The sequence below is a fragment of the Scleropages formosus genome, chromosome 10, assembly GCF_900964775.1.
Source record: "Scleropages formosus chromosome 10, fSclFor1.1, whole genome shotgun sequence".
Taxonomy (NCBI): domain Eukaryota; kingdom Metazoa; phylum Chordata; class Actinopteri; order Osteoglossiformes; family Osteoglossidae; genus Scleropages; species Scleropages formosus.
In genome coordinates this window covers 5,477,418-5,501,719 of record NC_041815.1, presented here as the reverse complement: position 1 = coordinate 5,501,719, position 24,302 = coordinate 5,477,418, and the positions used below count along the sequence as shown (strand labels likewise).

At 40.7% G+C, this 24,302-nt stretch overlaps 1 protein-coding gene across 1 annotated transcript in view; it reads left to right on the top strand.

Annotated features, from left to right (window-relative positions):
- LOC108941231 (cell adhesion molecule 2-like) overlaps positions 1–24,057 on the top strand; it is a 231,552-nt gene extending 207,495 nt beyond the window's left edge. The window contains exons 6-10 of the mRNA XM_018763923.2: positions 4,828–4,992; positions 5,453–5,543; positions 6,542–6,720; positions 21,292–21,414; positions 21,829–24,057. Coding sequence (XP_018619439.1) covers positions 4,828–4,992; positions 5,453–5,543; positions 6,542–6,720; positions 21,292–21,414; positions 21,829–21,947 — 677 coding nt within the window. The 3' untranslated portion in view covers positions 21,948–24,057. The remainder of the gene's footprint in view (positions 1–4,827; positions 4,993–5,452; positions 5,544–6,541; positions 6,721–21,291; positions 21,415–21,828) is intronic.
- Positions 24,058–24,302: the final 245 nt, after the last annotated feature.

Below are 24,302 nucleotides of genomic sequence, written 5' to 3'. Positions count from 1 at the left end.
ACAGAGAGAGCGTGTTCCACTGATGTATGGATGAGTGACCCATTGTAAGTAGTGTATCTAACAGTGTAAGTCACCATGGTGAATAAGGTTTGTGTGCTGATAACACTACATAGACTTCCTTGAAATTTGCTTTGGAGAAAAGCATCTGTTAAATAAGTAAAGCAGAAACACACGCTTGATTTCAATAGCCTCCATTTGCCATGCCTTGGTCAAATGTGTGACAATACTACGAAAGCCTATTTGCAGGTCTTAAAGTTTTGATGCATTCGTTTGCTCAAAGGTTGCAGAGAATGTAGCTGTTTGAGGACACCAGCTGAACGTCAGCTCATGCTAAACCCGCTACATGGGCTCAAGAACACTGCGCTTACGTGAAGTGAATCGATGCACGTTTCTCTCAGAAAAACTTCTTAGATCATTCCCTTAAAAACGTGTCGTGTTTTCAAGCCGAATAAACTGAAACGACACAGTGCGGAAAAAAAAAATAAATATTGAGTCGTATGCCAGGTTTATGCGTCCGCTCTCCTGCCAGCGCAGACATACATTTCTGTTTCGGCAAATAACAAGGTTTGATGCAGACTTCCAAGTGAGCGGATTTTCTTTTCATTGCTTTGAAAAGTATGGTCACAGATTTGGGGGGCAGAAGCCTATAAAGACTATTACTTGCCTGTTAGTTCCATCCAGCACTGCTCCATCTCTGTTGCCCCTCCTATATATCACTTGCCCCATGTCATTAACTGTTTTATATGAAAAGAGCCTGCTGCGGACGACTGTGCCAGTTGCTGATTTGCCTCTTGCTCCAACGTGCTGTCTTTTCTGTGTTTGACAATGGCAGGTGGCTCTATTGAACTACCACGATGGCCTCCCCTTTTCTTGTAGTTTGCGAATCTACGCTGTTTGAGGTGGAAATGAGCATGCTCACACTGAGCTGCTGTTTGAATGAAATGTTAATCATTTTCGCTCAGCCTCAACGAACACAGCCGCTATCAAGACGCACCAGGAGAGCAAACCAATTTTAGGAACTCAAAGAATCATACCCCAAACCCTGAAATTAAGATTGTTAAAGAGTACTTTTATTTGCACCAAATTATGTCCTGCTATGAATGTAATTATTATAAGGCTGTGTGTGTGATAAAGATTAGGATTTGGGTTTTCCCCTGTGTCCCATTGTGCTGCTACTGCATATAAGTAATACTGCACACGGTCATTTTCTAAAATGTTTGCCTTCATCAATATTAATATCACACATTTGTTCTCTACTTCATTTTGCTTTCTACAATGTCAACAATTTTCAGATGTCAACAATTGTGCTGAACTGGTGAAGAAACCAAAAGGATGTAAAAGTATTTTTAGAAAAACTTACCAATGACCAAAATCAATTTGTATTTCTCAAACACACACAAAAAAAAAACAAGTACACACACACAGTCTGAAGTCACATGTCATGAGCAGGGTCATGGTGAGCCGGAGCCTAACCCGGCAACACAGGGCGCAGGGCTGGAGGGGGAGAGGACACACCTAGGACTAGATGCCAGTCCGTCCCAAGGCACCCCAAGCAAGACTTGAACCCTAGACTTACCAGAGAGCGGGACCCAACCAAACCCGCTGCACCACCACACCCCCCAAGTGATAAGCAGCATTTGTTTATTTATAGTTCTGAGTTATAGTTAACTCCCATCTGAATGATATGGTGTCTGCATCTTACTGTAGAATGTCGCATGTTATTTCCTTTTTGTCCCTCTCCAACATATCCTGACCAGTCCACTTTATTTTTCACACTAGGAATCATCATTCGCCCACTGGGTTATACTCAACTCTCACCCTTGACAATCCCATACCCTCAAGCAACTCTACAGTAGTATGCTGAAACATCACAGCTAATATACACTCTGTCTGCAGAACCGCACCCCATTTACTACCCTGCTGTCTATTTTCAGTACATCTGAGGCTGCTGTAGAAAAAAAACAAAAAAAAAAAGATAATTAGCAATTGTTAAAATCATACCATATAATGTTTATGATTTGAGTAATGAAAATAAAGCATTTAAAAATAATCCAGTGAGGATTATGTTCAAATCTAATAATCTAGTCCTCAAATGCACAAGCTGTCCCAATTTTTTTATGATGTACTTATGCACATATTGTTCATGCTGTGTTCAATAATAGTTCCGAAAATTGCACAAAATTTCAGGATAAAGAAAAACAATGAAAACGTTTTCTACATCCTATCTCCCCTGACGTTACCGTCAGCTACAGACATTTGTGAATCTCTGAGTTGTCATTTTCTGTCTTGTATTAGAGGGGGGGAAGGGGATGTGGCTTGAGATTCTCACCAAAGTGAAAGTAAAATTGAAGAGCAGAGGTAGATATTGACAGGATCCATCTCAGCATGCAGCATTGTAGCTTGTCTTCAGGGACACCCTCAATGCTTCCTTTTTTGTTTTCTCTAAATCACAGCTGTTTCTGCTTCCCAGATAAACCGGGATTGTCAGAGCAAGCTCAGTGACCACAATACATCACAAAAGCTGCATGTCAGTCAGCAAAAGTCATTCCAGGCCTTGGATCAATACAAAAAAATTTCCTCAGTGAGAACAAGCAAGATTCCATCCAGTCTGTGGACCCATTGTTGGGTCCTTACAATGTGTTCTTTGAATAGTAGAAAATGGATTTTTTACAATTGCTTTAGAATGGAATCTGAACGTTATGAATATGGTAAAACTTAAGCCAGAGTAAGTACTAGAAACATGTTCCAGCCACTCTGCAAGGCTCAGCAGTCATGAACCAGAATAGCTTTGGGTAAATATAACTTGCAAGTCATGGCTTGCTATCTGACTCTTTGTTACATGGCGGAGAATTCTAAAACCATCTGTGTGAAACCTGGTTTGCTCCTGCATACTTATTCGGTTGCGTTTTCCCGGCTTACAGGCATTGTCATTCTTCTCTTAAGCTTTTCTGGTCTTCTCTATCATAGTTCTGCATGCTAAGGTTGTCACAGAGGAATTGCAAGTCTGAGGCTTTGGTGCAGATGATGCAGCAAAGGAAATGAAAAGAAGGGAGCACTTTCTAATAGTGCCATGTCTGTCACCTTGAATTCATTCTTTAATTAATGAATTAATTCAATAATTCAAGTCAATAATTAGTTCTTCTGGCAAATTAAACTGTTCGATTTTTTTGCGTAGAATCTTTATAGAGCAAACGACAGTCAGAAAGGCCTTATGGCAATAATTTGACAATTTGATGATTGTCACATACTACTGATTAACCATGTGGTACCCAAGAACTTGGAGAATGTAACCAGATGTAAAAAAGTGCTCGACAATACTGTGAAACTTGGTGCATTTAAATCATGCTCTCGAGCTACATGTGAAGATAATTTTCTTATTTTGAGTGTATGAGTAATTTAGACCTGGGGTATGAAAATGAAATAAAGGCTCATGTTAGTCATTGTTCCTGTTATCTGAATCTGTCTAAAGTTTTGCTTTACACTGAATGTAGGGATTTCTTGAGCATTGTTGTTCTTGCCTTCAGCATACCTTGTTAGATGCTACGGCTTGACAGTTGATAATATTCGGCATTTGAATTGCACTTTGATTTTTATCACTGAGTAACATTCAGACTTCAGCATCTTAGTTCCACGAAACCCTTTGCAGCCCTGGGTGGCTAAAAGCATATTGCCAAAAAGTTCTCTATTGTGAAATCTGAATAATCGATTAATTTTTTGTGTCCAGCATCCCAGGGGAAGTGCAAAACATTTTGACTGATGTGATTTCGTGTAGTGCAGTTTGATCTCCTTTAATATTTCATGGGGTTTAAAATTTCGCACATCTAAATTGTCAGTTACCCAGGGACTGGTTCCAAGATCTTATTTTATAATCATTTGTGTTTTCCACCACAGATCACAGTTAATGTTTCCTTCACATCTTTGATATGGGGTTAAATAGTGTAAAATGCACTTTAAACAGAAAGATAGACGGATAAGCGTATGAAACACGAGTTTGTTTTGTCAGTGCTGTAATAATGGTGAAATTTATGTGCAACACATCCTTAGAAATCGGAGCAGTCAGTGAGTTCTACCCTCCTTTATTAACTTGGTTCCTGTTTTTCCTTTAAGCCATATGTGGTTAGAAGTTACGATCCCCCAATAGGTTTTAATATTGGATCAATTTAGGCACCAAAAGTCGCTGGTGCAACAGTAAACTACCACTCCAGTAAGCGCAGAATACAACAAAAGGGTGGAGTAAACAAGAAAAATCAATAAAAATACAGTCAGCCGTTGTTTTGAGAGAAATGTGCAGAGTGAAGAAGTATAATTCAGTTATGCTGAAGCGTGAAGCACTGCAGAGCTGGCAGACTGCATGCTGAGTGCTGGGGTCCACATTAGCTGCAGAGCGTATGCACAGATGTGTGCGCCGATCTGCTCCAGCGGTACCCAAGGCGGTGGGCAGTGACTCGGGCGTTCGGCCAAGCACGCCGTGTCACAGTTGGCAGGCGCGGGTATTTCTCCTCTAATCCTCGGCAACGGGGGGTTTTCCATAAACAGTTTGAAAGTTTCTGCTGCGTTCCCCTGACAGAGAAGCGTGATGGAATGTTTTGCTTTACACTCCATGGATAGCGGAAAAAAGGACAAGTAAGCACCTTATTCAAGGGTAAGAGAAGCAAGGGTGGATCAATGGCTTGAACCAGCAATCACCAGCTAACACAGTAGCTGGAGTTTGCAAATCACATCTTAAATTTGCAAGGACATCTATAGATTGACATGCACATGGACCTTGCTGTGAATATCACCATCCATCAAACCCACCGGACTGTCTCTGTTCCTGGCACACTGCAGCGGGCTCCAAGGAGGTGAACGCCACGGGGAAGACGTTCACGGTCAGCAGCGCCTTGCGGCTGCAGGTGGACCGCAGCGATGATGGCGTGGCCTACACCTGCCGGGTGGAGCATGTGGCACTTCCCGCCTCGGCACAGCAGGCTACCGAGGTGCTGGAGGTGCACTGTGAGTACTCTGACAAACATTAGGAGGAAGTGATCAAAGTGAAAGTGTTTGTAGAAAAGCTATGACTGTGCCCAGCAGTGTTAGTTATCTGCAAAGGAATCAAAGGAATTCCGCAGAAATCCTGCTAAAATAATTACTCGAGGACCTGTGCTTTTCATCTAGGCATTGTTAGAAGGCAACTAGAGCTGTGCCGAAGCTGCCTTCCCTCTTTGTGCTGTCCAGCGGCTGCTGGAGCGTTCTCATTTAGGCCGCAGTAAAGTAGGCTGCTTTCCATGGTGCTGAACCCACTTCTGGAGAACAGGGTGCTGTTGCTGTCCAGCCAGCTGTCTACCCTGCCTTCACGATGGAGACTGTTCAAGGACAGTTCTTGGGTTCCAAACCATGGCTTTGAAGATGTTGACTGTTAACTCTAGTAATTTACTGCAGTTGTTTCTTCCTCCTTCTCTGTGCCATCCTGCAGATGCACCCCGTGTAGAGATCTTGCCCTCTCAGACTTTGCCACAGGAGGGACAGTACTTAAAACTGGATTGTATTTCCAAAGGAAATCCACTGTAAGTTACATGTCCCCACTGTAGCTCAAAATTTTGCACCTTATCTGTTTCGAACAGACTAAGATACAGAGACACTTAGCAAAAGGTCCATAGGTTTATTTAATGCACCTGTCATATGTCACAATATACTGGTTAATACGAACACTGTAAAAAGGTAACAGATAGGGCTGTAGCCAAGCAGAACACGCTCATTCAAATGTGAAACATCTTGTGTGGGTGAGAATCCACAAGTGGGATTTAGTGCATCTGGCCAAGTTTGATCATGAATTCTTGAGGGTATTCTATAATCTGGCCCTAAATAACAAAGATAAATCATATCTTAATGTTTGAAAGGATTTTAGTGCACCATATAATTACAGAGACACTGTAATTCATGATGTTAAATGACCACTTTGACCTTTCTGAAGAAGAATGCTGGAATACATTAAATAAAACTTCTTCCCAGTCAGATAATGGGGGAAAAGTTAGAGAGTGGTTTTGTTTCAAAGTTTTAAAACTAATTACCAGACAAAACCTAAGTTTAAATCGAATGGGAATATCACACAATAATCTTAGCTGGCCTTCAAAGTGATAACAGCACCTAAAGAACTTGACAGCCCAAACAGATAGAAGATGATACCAGGTATATGCAGGTTTTACTTGTGATTAATTGAATCCCCTGAAGACTGTGGGTTATCACAGTTTCAGTCTTTCAGTGTTCTAAGCATTGACAATAGATCGAAAACTCAAGGTATGTGCCCCACATTGTCAAAACAAAGGGAGAAATTCTAACTTTTATGTAGCAGTCTTCTTAAAATCATTGTAAAAATTGATTCAAAAAACATCACTGAAAAAAATTGCTTTTAACATGTGATACGAATCAGGAGATTTCATTAGTCTTGAGTTAAAAAAGGGTACTGTTAGTTGTCATAGCTGCAAGGGATGAAAACGAGCTATATCAGCTTATTCATGACACGAACCGTGGACTTTATATTTCCCACAATGTGTCCCTTTTACAGACCTGACTCCGTGCTGTGGACAAAAGATGGAGGAGAGCTGCCTGATGTTGATCGGATGATTGTTGAAGGCAGAGAGCTGACCATAACGTCCCTGAACAAGACAGACAACGGCACATACCGCTGTGAGGCCAGAAACCACCTGGGCACCAGCAGCGCGGAGTATGTGCTCTTTGTGTACGGTGAGTTCTCCTCCTCATCCCGCTAGGTTGCCAGATGCATGATCTGAGCATGAGCACCTCAGGCGAAGCCTACTAATGGCCTTCACCCAAGTCAAACGACTTTCAAACAAACGTCAAACATACATGAGAGAAACTTTCAATTTCTACATGCGTGTGTGAGCCTCTTCGCAAGCCCCAAATCCAGCCGTAGTTCTACCATGGTTTTTTTTTTTTTTTTTTCTCAGAACAAATTTTTTTCTTTAAACATCTTTTCAAATCGTGTTGGGACAAATGCCGTAGGTTAGGATTATTCCGCAAAAGTTGGAGAGCTTGAAAGAGAAACGGGAAGGAAACAGGTCATGAGGGGTTTCGTTTCAGCGGCACGCTGCGTTCATTAAAAGCTGCTACACCAAAAATGGAATTTGAGACACATTTCATGCTGGGAGCAAACAAGCACACGCAAGAAAAGGTTTGTATGGGTGAAATTCAGCCCCAGCTCACAGAAAGCAGTAATTGTTCCAATCTAGAATGAAACATTGCCTTTAATAGTTTTTTAGACAACAGCGGGCTGAGAAAAAGAACACTCTTGCGAATGCTAGAAATCTGAGTGGAAGTTCATGACCTAGGTGTCTTTTGTCTTTTTACCCCCTTCTTCCTCAATTTATCCTTTCCCAGTCAACCGATTCTTACATTATTTCTCCACTTCAAATCACAGCAGCCATACCAGGAGTGGAAATCACAGACACTGCTACATGCTATGAGCCATCCTGTATTTTCAGTCTGTGGCCACCAGTTTCACCAGAAAATCTAGACCCCACATTGAGGTTCACCTCTGTCTAGCTGTAGTGTACTAGGTTCTGAGCTGACCTTAGCGGTCACTGAGAGCAATGTGGTAGACAGAACCCTAACTATTGCACACACCCAAAAGAAAACAGAACGGTTTGTGTTACAAGTGTTTCCGTGCCACCCAAGATCAGTGTTTCGACTGGCAGTTTACCAGTTCACCAACAGGAAGGTGTTTCTGGGCTTTTGTCAAGTTCTTCATTTGATAGTCGCAGTTCAGTATGTCGCAATTGCAACCTTGTTCAAGTCTTTTTTGGCACCCTTGCATGTGAAACGAATAGAGTTTAACTGAATTAATATTGCCCATGTATATGTTATTAATAACCACTTGTCCAGTGTAGGGCAACCTATCCCAGAAGTATAGCGGATGAGGCAAGGTACAACTTGGATGGGACACCAATCAATCACAAGATAATAACACACAGACTTTCTCTCCTACATACACAGACTACAGGATAATTTATTGTGACTGATTCACCTGAAACACATGGACATGGGCTGTGGGACAAAACCAGAGTACCCATCATGTGAAGAACAAGCCCAATCTGCTCAGACTGAGCCAGATTTGAACCCACATCTGAACCCACACCCTAGGAGGTAGAAGGCACCCGCACTACCTTCTCATTAGCATATATTCAGAGTGTGGACATTTTTATCATCCACTCATTATCTGTGAATGAGTTCTGAAATGCATTACAGCCTCAGACCTGGTGTACCTGGTCCGCTGGTAAACAGAAATCTCAGTTTGATGTATGCATAATTTAAATTCTGCGAATTCCTCATTCCTTATTACCTGGCATTTCTTTGTCTAGAAAATCAGGAAGGAAACGTAGCTGAGGGATCCAAAGTTTCAAGCTGAGAATTGGGAAGTTTGTTACCTTCTGTTTCATGGGTACTTTAGACCACCTGTGTTGTTCACAGGCAATGGTATATTCCACAACTTTCCAAAACTTTTTTTGATTGCATTCTTTTGACATCCTTTTGCAGGTGAATATCCTTGGTGCATTTAATTAGCACTTATATTGTTTGGGCACCGCATCTCAGAAATAAAGTTTTCTTGGGCAAAAGAAGAAGAAAGAAAATCCTAAATGATAGTGACAAATTTTCTGTGACAAAAGACAGTTTCGGTGTTGCTGAGGGAGTTCAGTACCTGACTTCATTACTGTCTCGTCACTGATGATCACAAGTCCATCTATCACTTTATATGTTTCCCTCTGTTTTCATTGCTGCACATTTAATTATGTTGTTCATTTTATGCATTCAGTTCTTACTTTAATTTGCAATTAACTGTTTTGCTTGAAAAGCTGTGTTGATAATCACTGGTGCCTTATTATAATTGTAATTACTTAAAAAAAGGTTTTTAAATAACTGTTCTAGGATGCAGCAGAACATTCTCTCAAAGTTTTTGCTGCAGCTAAATTTATAGCCTTGGAACAAGAGAAAAGAAATAAGATTGGGGATCAGGCTTTCTTGTTCTCAAAAATTTACCCTCAACCATATTGAAGTCATGTGATTTGTCATCTGGACTCACCTTTTTACAAAGAAATAAAATCTATGTGTTAATTTTATGCTATATTATTTCCCAGTCTCCCTCTTCTCTGAAGGGAAAAATGAGTGATTAACAGTTTTTCTGAAGAATGGTGGTTTCTGGAGTCCATAATGTCTCATCTGCTATTCGATGAGTTGCAACCCTTGCACTTAAAATTCATCGAAGCTGACTGTATTTTAAAATTTATAAGACTAGGTTGAATCTTTATATACTGAGGGAAAACTGTTCCAAACAACCTACAACGCCTGGCTAAAAGGAGGTGCCTTCATTCATCTGAATACAGACCCAGCTGATTGTTCAGTACACTCAGTCCCCACACCTTCTGCACATTTTACAGGGAAGACATATTGACCCCAACACTGAAGAGCTTTGTACAACTTTTGTAAGCAATGCATGTCTTCACAAATGCTTATATAACTTGAAACTTACAGGAACAAGCTGTGCTGTGCCACCTCTCAAGCAGTAAATGTCATTATCATCAGAGAACACATCAAGTTACTATATTAAAGCTTTCTTTATTCATATTTTTGTACTTACATTTAAGTTTTCATTGAGTGTTTTTTTTTTTTTTTTTTTTTTTTTCAAATTTTGCCTATTTGTTTCCTGTTTGTTTTTGTCATTTTCGGTTTCACTCACCAGACACAGCCACCGTGTTCCCTTCTTCAGTTACTTCATGTCAACTCACGTCCTTAAACACCCCGAAACCCCTAGAGAGCAGAACCTCCACAGCCCCAGCTGTTGACTTCTCTCAAGGTAAAATCCTACACTGTTGTGCCTGCTACTCTTGCTGCCATCTTTTCTCAGGTCTGTTACAGTGACCGCATTGGTTTACCATGGACACTGTCCATGTGACCTTCACAATCAAGTGCACAATCCACAATCATCTCCTCTTCAGAATTTTTTTTTTCTGTTGTCCGAATTCAATAATTTTTCTAGGTGTTTCCAAAAATACATTTTAATATATATTCAGTTGACCTCTTGTCTACTATTTTTTGTGACTAGTGGGTTTTTTTTATGATTTTAATGTAGCTAAACTCCTCAGATTAAAAATAGATACATTTCTCTGCAGCAGGGACATTTTGTTAAGTCATATTAACAGTTTTATGCAGGTGTATATTGTTATTCAGTGTAATTTGTTAGCAATAAAACATCGTGACTATGACAGATGCTATGATATATTGCCACCTGATTTCCACATTAGGACCTGGGGTCAGTAGCCACTTGGCAACACATACCGTATAACACACTGAGAAGATGAGTGTTGGAAAAGATGAGGCAGCTCTTGGCTGTCAATGGCGCGACTGATATGATGCTTTCACATTCAAGTCTCGCCAGGCCCTGATGGGACTGACTTTAGACAACAATCATAGGGTTCTCCTCTGGGGTACAGTTGGATTTTAACATGGTCCAGGTTCTCCAGATATTTATCACCAAGACAGGGTCATTGGCAAAACAATGCAAATGTCCTTGTATGAAGGAGAAAAAAGGGGGGTTTGCCAGTGTTTAAAATCTTACATAACTATATAACTTAACAAAAAAGAGTTAATTCATCCAGCCCTTTGTGTTGAGGATAAGTACAATATAATGCAGGTTATTCTGTACTATGCATGGCAACAAAAACCTTAAAACAAGCACTCCGTTTTTTGGGATCACAAAGAGTCATTCTATTCGTTCTATCACTGAAACTTAATTTTTTTAAAAATTCTTGTATAGTAAGTCATAGGAAGTATGGCCTAACTCAAGGTTGAGTAATGGTTGAATAAAATATCACGGGCCATGGATGCCCTGAGATTTAAAATGTATACTGCATATTTTCCATTATGAAGTGGAACTGAATTCAGGCCTCCAGCAAAGAGTACACAGGAGGTATATGAAGATATACACTGTGTATACATACATAGTATATCATAGTTAAGCCAGAAGTCAATAACTCAGCTCCAAACGGTTTCTCCAGAGGATGGAGATTAGGTGGAAAAGAAAAAATGTTCAGATTATGTGCCAGATAATTGATGAGTTACTGTACATTCCAGCAGCAGCTGGCTGTGCTTTAGCCCATTGGTTCTGAAAAGCAGGGGGTATAAAAGCTGTATCTCCCAATACTTTTTTCATGTTTTTTTTTTTTTTTTTTTTTAAATAGCCATCAGCCCTTCCTTAACAATGACCTCAAGACACCTGGGTAGAAGAACCTCAGAATCTGCCTAGCTCTATGGTCTAAACCCCATATCCTCCTTTAAAGGGTTCAGAAGGTACCCTTAATAATTTGTTTTCTGTTAATGAGGCACACTTGAGGAACTGTCTCATGCAAGCACAGTAAACCAGCTTTCTTCAGGGGCTTCCATCCAGGGGGCAGATGCTGATTTCACTATATTATTAAAGAGAAGCTCTGCTCTGGAAAACTCTGCAAGCAACATAAACTAAAGATGTTTTTAATGTATTTTCCCCTCCTCTCTGTTCCCAGAGGTCTAAGTGGTTTCAACTGTAAAGGTTTTTGAATGGTTATAAACAAATGGTAAGTGCAGTCCAATCCCCTCACCCCAAGGATGTACTTTGCCTCCAGCTGGAGAGGGAAAAAACTGGGCTACCTGTCATGAGTTGAATGAAGCCTGTTCACTGCTAAGTTTTATGTTACACCGGACGTCTTTGATCGCAGACACAGTTTTGCCAGGAGGAGGCTGCATTTCTGAAAGCTTTTGCCCATCAGCCCATCTCATCAGAAAGACAGAAAGGAGATGGCACACTCAGGCTTTTGGGAGATGCTGGTGGTACTTAACATCACATCCTAGGGATCTTGGGCTTGCTCAAGTTCTGTCGCCCTGAGCGACAAGCTGACCCTCTTCACAGATACCGAGACCTAGTAAGAGGAGTCTGCAGAGAAAGCATCACGAGTATGCAAGTTCTGATGTTTTCCTCTTTTACAGCATGACATGCTTGCTTACTCTCCCCAGCCCAATCTGTTAACATGAGCACAGCTTCTGTTGTGGCTGGGGTGTGAACGAGAATCCACAGCCCCACTTCTAACCGTTTGCTTGATCTTCTGGTCCACAGATTCCAAGCTCACAGTTTGCTGACTGAGCTATTGAAGGTTTATCAAATTCTAAGCATGCTAAGTCTTCCCTTTTTTGGGGTCTTCATGATGTGCCCTTTTTTATCTGTGATGTTGTTCCTCCTCCGTCTTTGTCCCACTCCCTCTGCCCGCAGCCATGGCAACCGCCAAAGACTTACCCAAGCCTACAACAGGTAATTAACCCTTTGCCCGCCCCAGTCCCCATCACAGATGGGCTAGTGTGGCGCAGAGCAGGCCCCACTGCTGGCTCAGCACAGCATGCACCAGGTCGTTGCCTTTGCATGGACACAAGGCCACACCCCCCCACTGGACGAGCAGCCAACAAAACGTTGACCCCTGCCCACCCACCAATGTTGCCTTTCCTCTGCATTGCTTTACACGCAGCACAACTGAGAGAAATAATGGCATTAGAATTCTGACTTGCATATTTTCAGTGTATTGTATTATACACGTGGGTCAACGTTTTGAGGTGGTAACACATTACATCAGTTTAGATGCCATTCTGCAAATGTGCTACACCATGCTACCTCTACAGTCATGTTTTCACTTCCCATAGAATGGTTTCGTCATTATTTTCTTTTGGCTCACAGCTAATATCCTCACATATGATTAGCTTGGAGAAAAAGAATGCCACATGAGCTTTTGTCATGTACGCAGGATTAAAGAACATGACTTATTTTAAAGTATTTATTTCATTACCCAATAGTAAAGTTAAATGTCTACTTTACACTGCTTACTGAATTTTCCATTTACAGATATGGGAATTGAATTTAGTAAACCATTTACGAACAAGTGTAAATCTACAACAGGAGTCCTGACTTAAGAGTTTAACCTTGCAGCATTTTGGTCCAGCTTAGTTTAATAAAAAACAAGGTAGAATGTTTTTATTGTTCTCAAAAGGTTTTGTGCTGTCTATAAAAGCACAAAGGCATTCCCTTGAAAAGTGAAGGAATTTAGGAATTAGTATTGATCATAGCTTAATCAATAGGAGGGCCTGGCAAAGGGCTGTAATTAGAGGCTGTAATTAGCTGACAAAAGGGAACATGAGGAGACTCTAAAGGGGTGGAAAAACAAGCTCGTCTTTCCCTGTCTAAGAAAGCAGACAAAAAAGGAGTTAAGAGGAATTAAAAACTTAACACAGATTTTTTTCTTGTTCTGTCGTGAAGAGGATGATTTATCCCAGCCTCACACTGGGACTCTTCGGAGAAGAATTACCACACTGCTTCCAATTTGGGACGCAATGGAAGCTCTTTAAAAAATCTCATGGAATAGAAGCCCACAGTGGTCTTTTGTTTGTTTTATTTTCCTCTGTCACCAATTCATTGGATGTGGTGATTTAATCCCTTTGTGGATGTACTGAACCCTGGGAAGCTATCGTTATTAGCTTTACTCTACCAGTGCGGTTTTTGCAATTACCGGTGCTATGTGTATGTGCCACAAAGTGGCTGGCAGCCATGTTTGTTTAATGTTAAATAATTTAGCTTCTCCACGGGACCTCATTATATCCCACCAGACTACTTTTTTTTCTTAAACAATTAGAAGCAGTAATTTGTTTTTGGAACCTAATTAAATCACAGTGACCTGCACTGTATTCCTCAGCGAATTACACGTTAAATCAGTCCCAAGTGTCCGAAGTATGCAAATAAATTCATTATTCACGCAGTTCTGTGAGGTGGTTTGCTATAGAGGGAACCTTTAAGCTTTTCATAGTAATAATGTTAATATGAGATAACGAATTACGTTTTCCTTCCACTTTTGATTTTTCTTAAATAATAATTCTGACATGGTCTCTCAGCACAGAGGCTACATACATCTTCCCTTTTGTCCTAGCAATTGTATTTTTCTAAATAAGCAGACTTTCAGCATAGCTGATTTTAGTAGTGGATGGTTAAAACAGATCACGAGACTGCCTTGTCCAAGAGTAAGACCCCAGACTTGCAGTGTCATTGTACTTGCAGCTTACAGTATGGAGACCTCTCAATTGCATGAATATGAACAATAAATGCAACTAAAGAAACAGTGCATTGGAATCTCTAGTACTCTAATCATATTCCACAGATATGCCCAAGTGCATTGCAACACTGAAGTTGACCATCAGGAGTTCTCTGGCATAAACCAGACTCAGTGTGTTGTTTCAGAGACTAACAGCAACAGGTGTTTAAAAATATTAAGAAAACGTTGTCATCATTAAGTCATTAAACATTCCTGCAGTATATGCACAATCAGTGCACTTAAATGGACAATCTTTTTGATAGTGTATTATGTCATTTTGAGTACACACTTCTCATCAGTAATAAAACAACAGACAGGAGCAGCTCATCTATTTGGATTTAATACTTTTAGGTTTAATGAAAATGCTGAATATCAGCAGTTTCCATGCTTTCAGTAATTTGAGCTATAAAAACAGTAGTAAATAGTAGTAATGGGGTAACAGGGACTTCCAAACACTGACAAGGGATGGGTTTGAAATCACAGCTGATATTGATGTTTACGTGTCTCTCTCTGATTATATATTTTTTTCTGCTGTCACACAAGATAATTCTGGGTTTTGTTCCATTCATGCTCTATTGCAGTCTTGATTATTAAAAGTACTTTTAGGGTATGAGAGCAGTATTCTGTATTGTGAGGTATCTGAATGCATTTCAGAAGCAGAATGAGATTATACGTGCAGGATAACAGCACCATGCATGAATGACTGCAGGCCTGGTAGCCAAAGTGTATTCATGAGGTGAGAGCACAGTCACACTTCTTTTGCTTGCTGCACAGAAAAAGTGATATGACAGGCTGTTTGCATCTCTTTGCTTCCAACATGCGACTGCCCTTTGGTGAGATTTTATCATTGGCACTTTTTAATGAGATCATTTACTTTCAAGTTCAGTTCAGAGCACAACTTGGGAAACAGGACAATCATTTTATCATTAGTTTTTTTTTTTAAATTTTGTTTTTTATATTTATTTTGTCTAGTCAAATCAACTTTTAAACCAAGATATTTAAAATTAGAACCCCTGAAAGCCTCATTGCACAAAGACTTAGGACTCACCCCAGAACATGTAGAGAATAAATTATTCTTTTAAATATTTATAACTGTCATCATGGAAGTGGAGTACATGAAATCTTGTTTTGTCATACCTATCTCTTTTCTTGGTTTTGTCAGAATTTTAATATGAGAGATGTAAAATAACTGGGCATAGAATAGGTAGCAAATATGCTGAAATTCTGTCTGTCAGGGACACAAGTGCAGGAGACAGGTGGTAGGACCCAAGGGTGGGATTGTTTATTATGTGTCCGAAGGGCAAGGCAAGAATCGTGGCAGGGGACAGGCGTAGTTCAATTAATCAATGAACAAACATTGTGCCAAGGGATGATCCAAGGTTGTGGTTGAAGGATGAAGCCGTGGTCAAGGTCAGGACATCAGGACTTGGGGTGATAAAATGGGGCAAGGGGTAATGAGGAAGGAACACATGGCGAAGGGCGAGAGATGCAGGGTGTGAATGCAGAGGGGACAGTTGTGTCAGAGAGATTCTGCAACCTGGAAGCGGTGGCGTGGCTTCTTTTACATTCAACCTCGTTAATTCCTGCCAGGTGCAGTTGACTCCAGTGTATTTGAGTGACAGTACCCCCCCACCCAATGGGCAGTTTTCACTGCCCTGTGACCCCTGGAAGAGGGGTGCCCTCTAGGATGAGGCACCGGCTGGTTTGGATGGTCCCTGTGAAAGTTATACATTACAGAGGGGTCAAGGATGTCATGTGCGAGGACCCAGCTGCACTCCTCCAGCCCATACCCTTCCTAGTCTACCAGGTAGAACAAGCCCCCTCAAGTCTGCTGTGAATCCAGAAAGGTACAGACCATGTCAGCCGAAGAACTATCCACCTCCAATCGGAGAAGGAAGTGTGATCACTCTGGGAGCATGAAGGAGTGAAGTACAATAGAGCTTGAGCAAAGACACATGGAATGTGGGACTGATATGGAAATTTGAAGGCAGTTGCAATCAGTAGGACACTGGGGTGATTCACCTGATGATCTTGATGTACCTGGGACTGAGTTTCTGGGATGGAAATTTCAATTTAATGTCCCTGGTAGACAACCAGACTTTCTGTCCTGACTGGAACAGCATGGTGTGGTGTCACTTATCGACCTGCTGTTTGTACTGCTGGCTCTTCTAATTCAGATGTTCTTCTACTGCACACCAGACCTCCCTGTTCTTGTTGATAACAGGTGTGCACTGCAAGAATCTCACTGGGGCTTGGGTGCCAGGGGACCAGAGGTGGCTGGTAACCTAAAAGACATTGGAACAGTGACAGTCCTGATGAAAAATGGAGAAGAATGTTATGGGCATATTCGGCCCATGGCAGGTACCTTGACCGAGTGTTCTGCTCTTGCCAGCAATAGCTGCACAAGAAGAGTCTCAGGTCCTGGTTCAGATGCTCCACCTGCTCGTTTGCCTGTGGGAGACACCCTGAGGTTAGGTTGACTGCCACTCCTAGTCTCTGTCAAAATGCACACCACACTCAAGATGTGAACTGAGGCCCTCAATCATATCCGATGTCCTCGGGCAGACTGTAGAGCTTAAATGCCTGTTGAAATAGCAGTTTGGTGGTGTCCGAGACTGAAGGAAGTTGGGCAATTGGAATAAGCCAACATGCTTTCATGAACCGATTGATGACTACAAGGAGAGTGGTTTTACCTTCGGATAAGGGAAGGTCAAGTATGAAGTCAATGACTACATGGGACCATAGCGAGGAGGGCACTGGCAGCAGTTCCAGCAGTGCTGCAGGTCTCTGGCATGGGCACATACCTCACATGCATCCACGAATTCTTGGACGTCCTTATGGAGAGAAGGTCATCAGAACCTCTTCTGAATCAAGGAGAGGGTCTTGCAATCATTTGGATTTCCTGCTGCCAGGAAGTCGTGCATCCAATGAAGCAAGGAGTAGTGAAGCCATGCTGGGACGTAGTTGCTTTCCTCGGTCCGGTTAGCAAGACCTGGTTCCTCCTCTTGGGCTGCTGGAAGATCCTGTTGAAACTATCATTGCATGGGCACAATAAAACAGGAGTCTGACAAGATGGGTTCAAGGGTGATTGACTCGGAATCTCTGTTTTGTAATCTGGATAAGGCTACGGTGAACTAAAAGCGGATAAAAAACAATGCCCAGCATCCTTGTCTGGGATTTTACCTTTTTCAGGTATTCTAGGTTGCAATGGTCAGTAAGGACCAGAAAAGGGTAAGCGGCCCCCTCGAGCCAATGCCTCCATTCCTCTAAGGCTAACTTCACAGCTGACAACTCCCAGTTCCTAATGTCATAAATGCATTTAGCCAGGGACAACTTACATGAGAAATAGGCACACAGGTTGAAGTGGTGATCGCTGTTGCTGGGATAGCACGGCCTCTACCCCTACCATGGAGGCATCAACCTCCACCATGAAAGGGAGTTTGGGGTCTGAATGCCATAGTACTGGTGAACCTTCCCATTAGCACTCAAAAGGTGTCTACACCCTCTGGCAACCAGGTGAGCCAGGTTCCCGTCCCTTGCAACAAGGAGGTGAGGGGAGTTGTAATATCACTGAACCTCCGGATGTAGCGACGATAAAAATTTGCAAACCCCAGGAACCATTGTAGAGCTTTAACCACAAGGAGTCACGACTACTCAGGTACTACACTCACTTTCTTGGGGTCCATTTCTACCCTATTTCGGGATGAAGCCCAGGAACGAAATGTGCTCCTGGTGAAACAGGCATTTCTCACCTTTCACGCATAGGTTATTAGCCAACAAGACCTAGTGAACGTGTCTTAAATGTTTGCATTCTGCCCTAGAAAATATCAAGATGTCGTCTAGATATACCAGGACACACTTGTTTATGAGATTCCTCAAAACATGGTTAATAAAGGCCTAGAAAACTGAAGGCGAGTTCGTTAAACCCAAAGGCATCACAAGAGATTCCTAATGACCTAATGATGTGCTGAACACAGTCTTCCTCTCATCCTTCTCCCAGATTTGGACCAAGTTATACATGCTACGCAGGTTGAGTTTTGTAAATTCGGTTGCACCATGCACCTGCTCCGAAGCAGCTGTGATGCGGGGCAGAGAGTGAGGGTATTTGAGCGTGATCTCATTGAGCCATTAGTATTCCATACACAGGCGTAAACTCCATACTTTTTCTCTATGAAGAAACCCCACGGAGGCCATGGAAGTCGAGGGCTGGAAGGTTTTGGAGGCCAAGGCCTCCGAAATGCATTCTTCCATGGCCTTCTGTTCGGGCAGGGATACACAATATCTCCCGCATTGACGTGGACAAGTGCTGGAGGGTTTGCTCATGCAAGCCCAGCAAAACCCCCTGGCTGGTGACGCTATTTCAAAGTTTCTCAGTCTCCGCTGGGACCATGTTAGAATTTTCTATCAGGGGCACAAGTGTAGGAGGCAGGTGGTAGGACTCAAGTGCGGGATTGTTTATTACTTGTCTGAAGGGCAAGACAAGAATTGTAGTTGGGGACAGGCGTAAGCCAATGAATGAAATAACATCATACTAAGGGATGATGAAAGGTCATGGTTGATGGATGAAATTGTGGTTGAGGTCAGGATCTCAGGACTTGGGGTGAGGAGATGGGACTGGAGCAACAAGGTGGGAACACAAGGCAAAGGACGAGAGATGCAGGTTGTGAGTACAGAAAGGACAGTTAGAGAGATTCTGCAACCTGGGAGTAATGCTGTGGCTTCTTTTATATTCAACTCCGCTGATTCCTACAAGGTGCGGTACACTGCAGTGTGGTCAGGAACGTGACAGTGTTAAAGTGTTTACATAGACATACCCCTTCATGAATCAGAATTTTGAAATTTCCTCTTATATACCCGCAAAACAAAGCAATGTTCAAAATTTATATGACTTAAAACATGAAAGAACCTCCATATGTAACACAAAAAAAAAATCCAGACTATAGCAAAAACACAGTGGATCCAGCTGTTTGTCAGTAGTGTTTTCAGAACATAGTTCACAGAATCACAGTGTTACCGATCATAAGTATTGAAAGAGAGTTATATCTTACATTCCAGGATTATATCAAAAGAAGTGAAGAAAATACATGGTCCTGTTGTCTTCTCAGGGCTCTGCTGGTGAATTCTGCTAACAACTCACACACACATTTCAGAACCACTTGTCCTATACAGGGTCATGGGGAACCAGAGCTTACCTGGCAACACAGGGCATAAGGCCAGAGGACACACCCAGGACAGGATGCTAGTCTGCTGCAAGGCACCCCAAGGGGGACTTGAACCCCAGACCCACCTGAGAGGAGGACCCACTCAACCCACTGCACCACCTTCTCCACAAACAACTTTTGGATGAAATTAAAACATTAAACTGCATATATTAATTCTCATTTAGTCTGGGAAATAGCATTTGCACTGGGTTTGGTTTAAAGATCAGAAATCAGTGCATTTGCATTTGATAAGGTGGGAGTGTTGTTCTCATTGTCTGATTGTAAGATCATTCTTAATAGAATATATTTTGCTTCTTTCAATGCAAAAACATACAGTGCTGCTTGAAATGTCAATCCAATAGGGATGGTTAATATTGTATAAAATATTAAAATTAACTTAAACCTTAAAATAAAATTATAAAATTTAAAAATGATTGGTTTACACACCTATTTGGTTTAACCAATGCAACTTGGGCATCACTTCTTTTTGCACCAGCACTCCTCATGGTTTTTTTTTAACTACACACATAATTTCCTCTAAAGCAACATGTGGAATTAGTCATTACACATCTATCAAAGGAGAAAGACTGCTGCTCATTTAATAACCTTTTTGTGGTAAAACTAAGGGACATAAGGGGTGTACATACTTTCAAGCAGCACTGTAGATGAAAATCTGGAAAACATACAGAGTGGAAATGTATGACAATATAGGACCTCATTGAATTATTAGCAAAAACAGGCATCATCTGTAAAGATTTATTCCTGTGACTCACCTTGAGAATCAGTTTATTTAAAGAAATGTCCTGGGACATCTAAATTAGGGAAATTATCTCTCATGTCAAGAAAATGCATAACATGGAGAAAAATACATTCAAGTAAATTAAACAGCACTATTTACATAAACCTTTACAGCCATTAGCATTTAAGAATTGAAGAGAAACAGTCGAGAAGAAATCTTATTCCTTTTACTTCCCTGTATTTACTCATGCAAAGTCTGTTCAAAACTAAATGAGATTCTTGTACACTTCTCAAACTTTGCTCCTGAGAAATAATCATGTTTAATCTCAAACTTCTCTCTGAATAAAATAAGACTCTCGGAAGAGTAAAGTCTAAATTATCTTTAAAGAAGTCTAATTTTAACTCTCCTCAATACAAATAAAAAATATCAGTAAGATATTGAAAAAGTGTTTAATGACTTTATGCTCATCTGAAATCCACTTGATTTGCTTTATGAAGTATCAAACCTTTCTTCTCTTTTATTTTTCCCTTAAGGAGAAATAACTCAGACATTTAAAAAGTGTACTGTGATTCACAAATGAGAAAACCCCTATTTCGCATGAGCTTGAAAATCTATCACAGCAACAATTTTTTTTTTTTTTTCCTTTGGGTTCTGCTTTTAAGTTGTCTGAAATATTTGTCCATGCTTGCTGGTAAAATAATAAAGCAACTAGGCAGGCATGGTGCTTAAAGACAGAAAATAACTCTACTGGTTAAAAAGCATTTTTGCAGCTTTCCCCTATGAAAGCATTCAGCACTAGGTTAAATACTGTAGTGGTGAACCTAAAATGAACATTATGTATTCAGCTTGAAATGAGGGAGTTTCACTGTAAGACAAGATTTTTCTATGTGAAACACCTAACTAGAAATTATCTGTTGTACATAAAAAATACTAATATTTAATTACTTACATCAATATTAATTTTGTGTTTTTAATGCTGTCTTGTATGTTCCTCTATAGATATATTTTTTCAGTTAAGAAGCAGTAATTGCAGGGGACAGCTCAACAGTTTAGTAGTGTTCTTTACCCCATCATTGCTGCTTTGTGCTGGAGGAAACTTGGATGGTGAAATAATCAATGGTGTACAACACAATGTGGAGAAAGTGTCTCAGCTGATCATCAACTAATAGCCTTCTGTGTTTCCTTCTTCTGTTTCCTTCTCCAGATCCTAATGCCCTGGAGCAGAATGGACCAGATCATGCACTTATTGGAGGAGTGGTCGCAGTTGTTGTCTTCATCACTCTGTGCTTGATAATCGTGTTAGGACGATACCTCGCTAGACATAAAGGTAGTGCTTATTACTACAGTTTTCCAGCATGAATTCCACACATATTCCCTCATTTTAACATCTCTGATGACATAAAAGTCTATAGCTTCATTTAGTTTGTCCCAGTCTACCACATGTAACTCAATAGGCAGCACGGTGATTAAATTCTGGACTTGTAACCCATAACTTGTTAGTTCAGGTCAATGACTAGCTTTTAATAAAAACATCTACATAACAAAAAACATTATGTCATAATACCAGTCATAAATCAAGCAGCTGTTAGTTGCAGTTGCACCAGGTAATTCCACCATTTTAAGTACAAGAAATATCCCTGACAATTTACCTCATGTCATGTTTTGATTTGTCTTTGTCCTGTGTGTTGGTGTGTATGTGTGCACATGTATGCTTGTGCATTATGTTGGCTGGCATGAGCAGGGACATACCTGACACACGAGGCCAAAGGTGCAGATGATGCCCCAGATGCAGACACGGCCATCATCAATGCAGAAGGGAACCAGGCCCATGCCGAGGAGAAGAAGGAGTACTTCATCTAGACGTGGTCCCAGCATCCTGTCCGTACATCTTCCACCCCGTTGTCCCTCTGCCAAGTGTGTCTTGTGAGACCTGGCCGCCAGCAAATGCTCACTCTTACCCAAGTTCCCTTAGCGCTGGCCTAGTCTTTCTCCGTACTTTCCTCCTTCTCTTTCCTTTCCCTTTCACTTTGCTGATCCACTTCTGTTTCAGTAGCCACTTTTTGAAAATAATCAGCTAATGAAGATACCAACTTTTTGTACGCTCATCCCTTCAGAACCATTGACTCCCTCCCGTTCCTCCCCCCTTGAGTTACTTTCATAGTGCCTAAATTTACAGACATCCATTTCACTTGAGTCAATGTCTCATGGAACTGATGTAAAAAGCTTAGTTTATTACGACAATGAAAATGACTGATAGAGATGAAAAGATTGCTTTTTTTTTCAGGTCTGATGTGATGTAATATTTTGGACAACAGACAAAACTGTTCATAATACTTAGATGGGGAATTGTTTTAACCAATATCAAAAGTTTCCCAGCTGTTGAACTGAGAAGTTTTATTGATTTAAAATGTATTGGTCTGAAATGCTGTTTGCTGATGCATTTCTGAAGAGGAAAGGTTTTTTCCCAAGAAACATGGATCTTCTTAGCTCAAAAAACCTCACACACAAAACAGTTTAGCTTTAAAAGGAAAATATGTATAAAATAATATACAAATATGTGAATTGTATAGGTGTTATAGATGTTTAACTAAAAAATGTGGTACTGGATGTAAATGGCATATGTGTTTTTAAAAAACATGAGTCAAATCATTCAATGGGGGATCTGTAAAATACAGTAGTTTGGATCTGATCTCAAGCTCAATCCAAATCTGCAGAAAATATTAATATAAATGTAAATATCTCCTCACCAACAAAACAAAGACACATGAAAGCACACAAATTCTTTATCCTTATATTATTCATTGGGATCAGGGAATGAACGCATCGTAACTTTCCCACTTTTGTCTGTATATTTCTGTATTTATGTTTCACTGAGCTGTGATGCTCAATGTTTGATGAAAACAGTAACAGTCTGCATAAAGAAGCACAAATTTAGTGTGGAAACTGTAACACTCTACCATATACTGGACTGTGTCAGGTGTCAAAATGCATACATTACATGATTTGAAACTGGCTTTCCCCAGCCTTCCGTGACTCAGTGCAGACAAACTTAATTGGATTAATGATTTATTTCTGAAATAAACTGATGAGCAAAACAGAATGAAAACGTTTAGTTTTAATTCTGTAATCTGTAAAAGGCTGTATATTACATTTGCTAAATGTGGTTATTAGTGAAATTGTTGTTAGACTTCAGAATCCCTCATACCCGGAAATTTGTATATTAGCCAGTTTATATATTGATAACATTGTATTCTGTAAATCTTTTTTTCATTTTCATCATATTTAGAAAAACCATGCTGGTTAATCTGCATCTGTAGTCTAACAAGTTGATTCTAATCGGAGGTACAGAATATATATGATATTGTGTTCATACACGGAAATTTAGGAACACAGTTGGCATGAAAGAGTGACTATAAGGACCTGGGTGAAGATAAAACGAAGCTTTATAGCTTCTGTTTTTTCACTGGAATAGAACCGATGACTTTGTTACCACACAAAGCATGTAGTACATTTACTGTTTTAAGTCAACAACACTTATTTCTTATTTTACATTGTATTGTTCAATTATTTGTGGTTGCACTGTCATTGGCTGGCTGTTATTGCTACTAGTTATTACTGAACAAAAATTGAAAAAACGGGTACATAAAATATCTTTGTCTCTTCAAGGAAATGTACATACATGTGGTATGCGAGTGGGTTTTTCAAATCAAGGAAGAGAGCAACTCATAAACTTCAAGAAGCAGATTCTGGATGGTTGTAGGTCACTGAAAATCTATATGATCTGCATGTATGATGCTATTTGCCTAACAGCAGTATTTTATGCCTATAAGCCATTTTTGATCTCAAATCATTCTAATGTCACTTGTAAAAATTATGTTTGACTTGGTCATAATACAAAGTATGTTGCGGTAAAAACACTGAGTTTATGCTGTATTATTATCAATAGGGTTTTTATTTTATTATTATTGTGGGGGGGCGTGGTGGCGCAGTGGGTTGGACCAGGTCCTGCTCTCTGGTGGGTCTGGGGTTCGAGTCCTGCTTGGGGTGCCTTGCGATGGACTGGCGTCCCATCCTGGGTGTGTCCCCTCCCCCTCCGGCCTTACGCCCTGTGTTGCCGGGTAGGCTCCGGTTCCCCGCAACCCTGTTGGGACAAGTGGTTCAGAAAATGTGTGTATTATTATTGTTGCTATTTGTTTAGCAAACAGGTACATAAAA